The sequence below is a fragment of the Oratosquilla oratoria genome, chromosome 37, assembly GCF_046742065.1.
Source record: "Oratosquilla oratoria isolate Oo_2021 chromosome 37, ASM4674206v1, whole genome shotgun sequence".
NCBI classification, from domain to species: domain Eukaryota; kingdom Metazoa; phylum Arthropoda; class Malacostraca; order Stomatopoda; family Squillidae; genus Oratosquilla; species Oratosquilla oratoria.
In genome coordinates, this window is record NC_134813.1 from 40,044,442 (window position 1) to 40,054,441 (window position 10,000).

The 10,000-nt window shown below is 42.0% G+C and overlaps 1 protein-coding gene across 1 annotated transcript in view; it reads right to left on the minus strand.

Annotated features, from left to right (window-relative positions):
* The window catches only part of LOC143019433 (uncharacterized), a 58,732-nt gene that overhangs the window by 11,530 nt on the left and 37,202 nt on the right, over positions 1–10,000 (minus strand). The window contains exon 4 of the mRNA XM_076175068.1: positions 5,723–6,004. Within this exon, the coding sequence (XP_076031183.1) occupies positions 5,723–6,004 (282 nt within the window). The remainder of the gene's footprint in view (positions 1–5,722; positions 6,005–10,000) is intronic.

Sequence of the window (10,000 nt, forward strand, 5' to 3'; positions counted from 1 at the left end):
TTGCAAAAATAAAAGAAAAAATATATTAATGATAAATAGAAAAATGTACGCCCTCCTTTTAAGACACACCAATATTGAAGTACAATTCATGTGCTTAGGCGGGGTTGTGGGTTTATATTGAATTGATGGGGTGGTGTGCTTTGAATTAGGAGAACGTACTAGTGTAATGGTGTACCTGTAGCATTGTATATTTATTATTGTATATTGTAATATGTTGTAAAGAACCAAGTGTTCTGCTCGCTCCCTCGTGAGTTTTCCCGCCAAAGTGGCGTCCCCAAGTTTCCATTGCACCATCCGAGTGTACGCACGTTTTTGTCTGTTGTGCTAAATATTATAATTTATATATTTCGGTCTTGCTTCATTAGTCACCCTCGTATACTAGTTGCTTTGTCCCGGGAGTAGGCATGGACATGATTATGTAAAAAATTATGATTTGATTTTGATTATGGTCTGGAATTCCTTTATGCTTGTGATTATTACTTGTTTTTCATGTTTGTAATCACGATTTGGTTGTGATTATTATTTGATTATGATTATATTCTAGTTTTGCTATTTTTATTATGACGTTTTTCTTTTTGTGCATGATTAGGATTAGATATAATTATAATCATATGATTACAGTATAATCACATTAATCATTGATTATTATAAAAAATACATCATTATGATTTGATTGTGATTATTTTTTCTTTTGTGCATGATTATGATCAGATTATGGTTATAAACACATTATTACAGTAGAATGACGTTAATAATTTATTATTATCAAGAAAAAACATCATGATTTGATTATTACACGAGTTATCTACTTTTTTTTATTATGATTACATAATCAGAGCCGTGGATTATGATTTTTCTTGTTACAATGTTAATCATGCTCAGCAACTATGATATCCGTTCACGGAGTCTTCGTTGACTAACGTTTGGCGATGAAATTTGATCTTCATGTTTATTTTATACGGCAGCCAGGCAATTCCATTCAGCTGCGGGAAACGAACTCAAATATATATACTTAAATACTGTGTATATATATATATATATATATATATATATATATATACATATATATATATATATATATATATATATATATATATACATACATATATATAAATATATATATACATACATATATTACGCATGTCCGTGTTTGTATGAGCTTCTGCACTCATTGACAGTCCGGGCAAGGCGGGCATCACCATCCACTTTGGACACGCCTACCTGTTGTCACTGATCTATGCCATTTCCCTCAAATGAGTGAGATTTTTACCACAAAATTCCCACAAGGAAATCTGGATTTCCACATTTCCCCCACAAAAAGAAGGAATTATTATATACACTAAGTTAATTGCAAATATAATTTGCTCACAAAACATTCCATGGAAGCAAATTTCTCACACTAAGTTGTGGAAAATTCCCACAAAATTGCATCGTTGCCCAGTGAGGCTCACGCGTACCCACACAGTATCCCACTTACCCTCAATGCTACTTATTCCCTTCTTCACCCACTCCCTCACCGCTCCTCATTGTACTCTCTCTGATACATCTTAGTAAGCTCATGATGTCACCCTAAGAGTCAAATCAACCAAACTTATTCTAGCTTCCTTAAGACTTGCCTCCATGTTGTATCATCTCCATTGCCTTATCTTTCTCCTCGCCTTCCCATCCTCCCACCTAATAGGCTGTCCCACCCACCCTTCCACCTGTTCTCCTACCTCCAGTTTTCCTTTCATTCCGACTTCCTTCGTGCGGGTACTTACCTCCTGTCACGTCTGTACCTTGCCAGTAAAGTTGCGAATTCATGAAACATACTCTTACACTACATACCACCTCGCCGTGCGTACGTGATGAGTGATACGCCTGAACACGTTCGTAAATAAATACGTTGAAAGACATTTATGTTGTTCGTGAATCGTGATGCTATTAGTTCTCTTGTATAAGTTTGGTGCTACGACTGCATATCTTATAAACACCTCCTTTAGGCAGGAGAAAATATGTTAAGCTAACCCCAGTTTAGGTACGACGCAAACTGCACTTACGCTGTCCTAGAGATGCCATGCGGGAACGCTCGTTCGTTCCTTTTCTCTTTATCGCTTTACTAAGTTCTCATCTAAGATTGGCAGATGAATATAACGGTGAATCAGTTCCAGAGATTGCATCAGAGCCTCATTGTAAACTGTTAATCTACAGACTATTGTATATCCTATTATTTTTGTTTGTTTACATTTGTCGCGCAGTGTGCTCTGACAGACGTGTACACTACTTATTTCTATTTAATACGCCTACGATAGCGATTAATTATCAGCATCTTTACCAAATATCAGATTAATCTGACTCGGTTGCTTTATTTGTCTTCATCGTTCATTAAATATGTTTGCAGAATTATCATGTCTCGTGAATTGATTATCTTGGTAGTGGAATCGGTAAAAGTGAGGTTTGTAGAAATCAACACATAAGTCTAAGCTTGAAATTTTCCATTCCTTATACCGGAAAGCGCGATGGTAATGAAAACGGAGGCGTACGAGTCTCGCATGCACTTGGATTAGAGTTTGAATCCTACACTTCTCTCCGATACCAAGAAGAGACTGCTATCTGCCCTAATAGTCCTAGTGAAGACTCCTCACCTTCTTCTTCCATCCCACCTTGAATCCGCTTGAGCTCTTAGGGTCGAGAGCACTTCGTCAACGCGTTTGTCGTTCCAAATTTCAAATGTTGCTTTCGGGGTGCATGGAATGACCTTGTCTTTTATTTATTTTTGTTTAGTATATTTTTTAATTTTTGTATCTTTTTTTTTTTTCTTACAAAAATTAATTGGATTTTTGTTCATTAATCTATTTGAAACACACACACAGACACGCACGGTATATATATATATATATATATATATATATATATAAATATATATATATATATATATATATATATATTGTGTGTGTGTGTGTGTTTGTGTGTATAAATTTTTCTGTCATCCTTGTTTACGCCTTCGATTTGTTCTATTTCTTATCTCCACCATGGCTCAACGTCATGACACTCCCTCCCTCCCTCTCTTCCTCCTTCACTCTTCTTTTTCCTCCATCATCCCATCATATTCACACAAAACGATTGATGCCCAGCCCCCTCCCTCCCACCTTTCCTTTCTTTCTTTGCTCTTCATCAAAATAAATGTTACCCTAATTCGGAACAGAATTTGGCTACGGGCCGACCTGTGCAACAATTTGCTCACGACGACAACAAACGCCATCGCTTTCCAAAATGGCGGACCTCGGCCATGGACACCATAAAGAAAAATAAAGCAGCTGACCCAGGCATCTTGAGGTCACTTTTGCCCCAAGTGTCCGGATGTCCAGGCCATGTAACAGTCACCGGTGGATTCGAACCCGGGTTCACGTAGTACGAGACGAGATCGAAACCAGTGCGTCACGGGGACAAAATAGATAAGATGTGTAGAGAAAGTTCATGATGTAGAGAACATTATTTTTTCTATCATTTCGCATCTTTGAAGAGGAGAAGCTAACCAGGAGAAACGTTAAGAGAAATAAAGTACCCATGTACATCCTGAAGGCAGGTATATCATATGCTGTTGATTACCCTATCATCGAGAGTACTCGTACCTCGACATTAATGACACAACCACACCCCCCACCACCACCACCACCACGCAATGACTGTAGTCCTCTTGTAAGGCACCCTCGTCATCAGTAATGACATGGTGACGAGAAGGAGGAGGCCTGGGGAGGCAGTGAAAGGCCCCTCCTTAATGATTCAGAATGATTGCTTGTCAGCTGGATGAAGGAGAAGGCGGAGGAAGAAGATAGAAACGAGGCAAAGAGAAAAGGAGGAAGAGGAGAAAGAGATGGGACCGACATAGTGAAAGAGAATGTGGAGGAAGAGAAAGGGAAGAGAACAGGAGGGAAAGAGGTAACGGAAGGAGGAAATGGAGGATGGAGGCGAAGGTGAATATGGAGACGAAGAAGGAAGTAGGAGGAAAGCAGAAGATGGATGGCTGGGTGGAGGGGGCTCGCCATTTGTCAGGTAGCGATGAGAAAATGGTCCCTGATTGCCACGCCGAACACATAGCGACGATACGATACCTCACCGTTCGTCAGAGGTTACCTGATGACGGCGGTGGTGGTGGTGGTGGAGGTAATAATGGTGGTGGTGGTGGTGTTGGTGATAGTGGTGGTGGTGATAGTGGCGGAGGTAATGATGGTATTGGTGGTGGTGGAGGTAACAGTGGTGGTAGTTGTGGTGGTGCAAGTGGTCGTTGAGGTGGTGGTAGTGGTGTTGGTGGAGGTGACAAAGCTGGTGGTGGTAGTGGTGATGTTGGTGGTGGTGGTATGCAACACAATGATCTGAAAAACATACCCCGTCCCCCGACCCCTGTCACAACATCCGACAGGCAGGAAGTTCATGGGCAGAGAGAGAAAAATCTCGTTCTTCTCATAATGCAGAAGAATTTACCTGATTTGCATTTCCCCCCCAAATATGTGCTACGATGACGTTCAACAAGACGGTCAGAATAAAAAAGAAATCTATTGAAGACAGCCAGGGTGAAAGGGTTTACGGTAGTGAACGGGGTAAGGCAGCCTTCTGTGTCACACTCACACACACACACACACAATATATAACCGGCCGTGGATGGCATAAGGGAATAAATTAGAATAATAATGAAAATCTACATGTAAGATAATCATAAAATACAATTAATATGTATATATATATATATATATATATATGTGTGTGTGTGTGTGTGTGTGTGTGTGTGTATGTATATGTATATATGTATGTACTTAATCGTCCTTTTAACTCCCTGAACACCAATTTCTAATATCTTATTCTTTATTCTGGCCAACCCCAAACGATTTTATTCACCCAACAGAAACTCTTCCCACACGTTGAGGTGATAAAACGTCCTTACGCTCAAACATCTCCTCTCAGTACTCCAGCCTTGTTTGTCGACCATTATGTTTGATAAGAAGACCTTGACAGGCCACAGCCGGCTTACATGACTGTCGTTTTGTCGATAAAGGTGATGGTGGCCAGTTGTCGACAAATTCGATAGTAAGTTCTTCCTTCGCGTCACTATTATAATGTGGAACACACAAATACACATGGATACGTGAATACACAAACATACACACAAACAAACATACATAAGCATACACACAAACAAACACACACACACACACACATTCACATAAGATCAAATCTATATTTTCATTAAAAGAAATAAGAAAGAAAGGGATTGATGAGATGATTGCTGTATTAAGGTTAGTGATGGGTGGTTATAGTTGACAGATGAGAAATGTTATTCTAAAAGGAGAGAATAACAAATAGCCAAAGATTTTTTTTTAGAAAACAAAGTGGTTCAGGGGTAACAGGAAACAGATTTCTAAATAATTACAACTCTTGGAATAACTGAAAAGAATAGTCGAATAAAAAAAAAGGTAATTGAATCAAAAACCGTGTTTAAGTGTGTGTACTTGTGTGGGTGTGTACTTGTGTGTGTGTGTTTGTGTGTACTTGTGTGTGTGTGTGTGTACTTATGTGTGTGTGTGCGTGCGTGCATGTGTTTGTGTGTGTGCGTGCGTGCATATGTGTGTGTGTGCGTGCATAAGCATTCACGCACATATTCGTGTCCATATTGCCCCCAAAACTCGTTTGTCCGTTTCCCAGCACGTTCTTTAGCCCTCACCCAACGCTCCTGACGGAAACTACTCACGTTGAGGGTGGTGACAACGAAGTGGACCCCGGTCAGGTTGCGTCTTCTGATGTACTGCCCGACGGGGTTAATCTCGAGGACCCACACGTAGGAGACAAACGAACCCTCTTCTCTCGAAAGACGCCTCCTCCTCCTCCTCCTCGCCTTCTTCTTCTTCACCTTCCTGAACCTCTTCCAGACGGCTTCCCAGCTGACCTGGAGCGGAAGGCTGGGCGCTGGCCGCCATATCTCCTGGAGCACCGTCCTGGAAGTGCTGCCTGGAACCCAGCGAGCCCACAGCACCTGGAACACGAGGAAAGCAAAAGGAGAGAGAGAGAACATCTTTGGATTCAGCGTTAAAAGCAAGCAAGCTGGCGATGGCTGCCACCCCCCACCCCAGTGTGTGCGTGTGTGTGTGTGTGTGCATGTGATTGCATAAGTGTGTGTGTGCGTGTGTTTATATATATACACACACACATACACACACAAACACACACACACATATATGTATATATATATATACACACATATATATATATATATGTATATAATATATATAATTATACGTATGCGTTGTTGAAGTCAACAGCTGCGATAGCATTATTATGCTTGTAGAAATGCTTTTCTAAGTTGCGCACCAACGTGCGGTCGTCTGGAAGCAGGTTCTTAAGCAGATTGCTGAAGTCCAATGGTGTATATCTCTCGAGACGTCTTTCGGCCTTAACTGGCCATCTTCAGGTGTGGGCTGGTCAAATTGATGACGGAGAATGAATCGAAGTGGCTGTGGGACGGTATATAGCGGGTGGGGAGTGATCACCGGGCAGCGCCCGGGGCGGTGGCGTCAGCCAATCAGCGCACGGGAACCATTCTCTGCCTTCTGGTTGGTAAAGACATTTCGGCTGGTTGCTGGATGTTGATAGCGGGTTTTGGTTGAAAATGAGCAACGCTTCTGTCATTCTTAGTCGTCTGGTGTCGTTTGTTTCTCTCGATGATGGTGGTGGTTGTTTTTCCATGTGGTGCCTTTGAGTACGAGCTCATGTTTCGTACAGGTAATGCCTCCTTATGGCGCCGTCCTGCAAATGGGCTGAGATCCTCTTCGACAGTGTTGTGGTGGTTACGCCGATGTACTTGGAGTTTAGGGCGACTGCAAACGCATCTCGCGAAAGTCAAGCGCCGCATTGGCTGCAAACCTTCTGCCCTATATGGTGGACCACTCGAACTGCCGTCAAGTTTTCGACCACTTCCTCAACCTGAGCAGTATCACCCTTACTGAAAAGCAGAGAGAGTTTCTAAACCTTGGTCTTAATTGCCACTACATGAGCAAGGAGAAACCACTAAATAAGCGCATCGAACTCGAGATTCTGCTAGACGACATTCAACACCTGGAAAACGACATTCAACACCTGGAAAATGAGAAGAAAGTCACTACATCACCAGACTTGCAAGCAGAAATCATCCGAGAGGCAAACATCACTAGAGGACATAGCCGCAGTTCCCTCCTTACACCCGAATTGAGGGCTGCTGCCCTAGAACTCAAGAATAACGATCAGATCGTGATCCGCAGAGCGGACAAGTCTTCCACTTTCGTTATTCTCAACAAAGAAGACTATCTTTCCAAAATGGCTTCCATCCTGAACGACACCACCAAATTCAAAAGAATCTCCAGAAATCCCACCAACGAACATCAAGACAAAGCTCAACCGCCTAATTCGTGAAAATAACAACTCCCAGCACTACAAAAGCTCCCCTTGATAGAAGGTGATCATAAGCTTGGCTACGCTTATGGTAATGTGAAGACCCACAAGAATGGCCATACCCCTCCGCCCAATCATCAGCCAGACACCTTCAGTCACCTACAAGCTCGCCAAGCGCCTCAACGCACTGATTTCTCCGTTTGTCCCCCGCCTCCTTCAGCTTGAAATCTTCAGAAGAATTTCTTGACATCCTGAAGACGGCCCGCCCCTCCAACATCATGGCATCGACGGACGTTGAAAGTCTTTTTTACGAATGTCGGTATTGACGATACTATCGACTTCATATGCCAACGATTATACCATCCGGAGCAGAAAATTGCAATCCCTGAAAAAAACACTTCGTCTGCTATTACAGTCATGCACCAAAGAAGTTCCCTTCTATGGGCCCGACGGCAATATGTACGTACAATGCGACGGCGTTGCCATGGGGTCACCCCTGGGAGTGCTCTTCGCCAATTTCTATATGGAACATATAGAAGAAGAGATATTCTGGCAAGCAGCAACATCCAAAGCCAGAAATCTACGCCAGGTACGTGGACGATATTTTTATTAGCGCTGACGCGGAAGAAGAAGTCGTAAACTTGATTTTCCAAGTTTAAAACAAACTCCTGTCTCAACTTCACCCACGAGATTGAAGAGAACAACAAGCTTCCTTTTCTTGACATTTTGGTCCGTCGTGAAACCACTTCATTCTCTACAGAGGTTTTATACCAAATCTACCAATCTTGGTTCTTCTGCCTTAATGGTGCAAGTGAGTGTCCTGAGCGATATCGGCGCAGCGTCATCAACGCCTTCGTCAAAAGAGCCCTCACCCACTGCTCAACATGGACCGCTACAAACGCGGAACTTAAAAGAATCACCATACTTCTTACCAACAACAACTATCCCTTGGCAGAAATAGATAACGTCATACAACATCGACTAGACAACTTTATGCGTCAACAGGAACAACATTTAGCTACACAAAATTTAAAACTCTTTTACTAGGGTACTATGTCTTCAGCCTATAAGGATGACGAAAAAGCCCTCAGGAATATTATCTACAAGAATGTCACACCCCACCGACCCACCCGGCTTTAAAAAAATTGACCTCGTCATCTACTACAAGACACGGAAGACATCCAACTTGGTCATAAAGAACAGCTGCCTACCCAAGACAAGTGATATGCAAGAGGTGAATACCGTGTACGAACACACATGCTCCAGTGGCAACTGCAGTCGCCCTAACTCCAAGTACATCGGCGTAACCACCACAACACTGTCGAAGAGGATCTCAGCCCATTTGCAGGACGGCGCCATAAGGAGGCATTACCTGTACGAACATGGGCTCGTACTCAAAAGGCACCACATGGTAAACAACACCACCAACATAGAGAGAAACAACGACACCCGACGACTAAGAATTACAGAAGCGGTGCTCATTTTCAACCAAAAACCCGCTAATCAACATCCAGCAACAGCCCGAAATGTCTTTAACCAACCAGAAGGCAGAGAATGATTCCCGTGCGCTGATTGGCTGACGCCACCCGCCCCGGGCGCTGCCCGGTGATTCCACTCCCTACCGCTATATACCGCCCCCCAGCCACTTCGATTCATTCTCCGTCATCAATTTGACCAGCCCACACCTCCTGAAGATGGCCAGTTAAGGCCGAAAGACGTCTCGAGAGATATACACCATGGACTTCAGCAATCTGCTTAAGAACCTGCTTCAGACGACCGCACGTTTGGTGCGCACAACTTAGAAAAGCATTTCTACAAGCATAATAATGCTATCGCAGCTGTTGACTTCAACAACGCATGCATCATAAATGGCCTCCTTCCAAAATATAATTATACGTGAAGATCTGGAGTCTGGGATCCATATCGGGTGAGAGTGCCCGGCGTTTCGATTCCCGTCTAGGAATCGTCTTTAGGGGTATAATGGATATACAATATGAAAAATATATACAGTTCGTGGCGTAACTGGGAAAGGCTTACGTTACATGACATATATACAAACGTGTACAAATTAACAAACAACAATATGACATAAGAAAAATACAATAAAAAATGAAACCAAAACCAAAGCATGCAATAAAACTGTCAGGAAATTGATTTGATTTGGAAGTGGGCAGAAACAACTTCACCAACCGTGTAGTTAATGAATGGAATAAATTTCCTGTAGAGTCAGTGCAATATAGTTCAGCTCGAAGATTCGTTTAAATAAACAACTAAGCAAGATGTAATGACTGCCATTTATTTTGTATTATTTGTTTATTTGTTTGTTATTTGTCTGTTTGTTTATTATATGCTTAATTTTCATTTATTATTTATCATTTATCTGTCAAATTATTATCATTTACTATTTACCTGCTTGTTCATTATTTAACAATACCTATGCATTTATTTAACTGATTTATTATTATTTATATTACTTTTTTTTTTTTTTTTTTATCTATCATTCCAAGAGGTGCCAAGATAAGAGGGAGGGTGGAGGGGAGTGGAATATATAGGAAATGGAATGGGTGGGAGTGGTTTCTATGCCTTTTTCTTTTTGACTACCCCC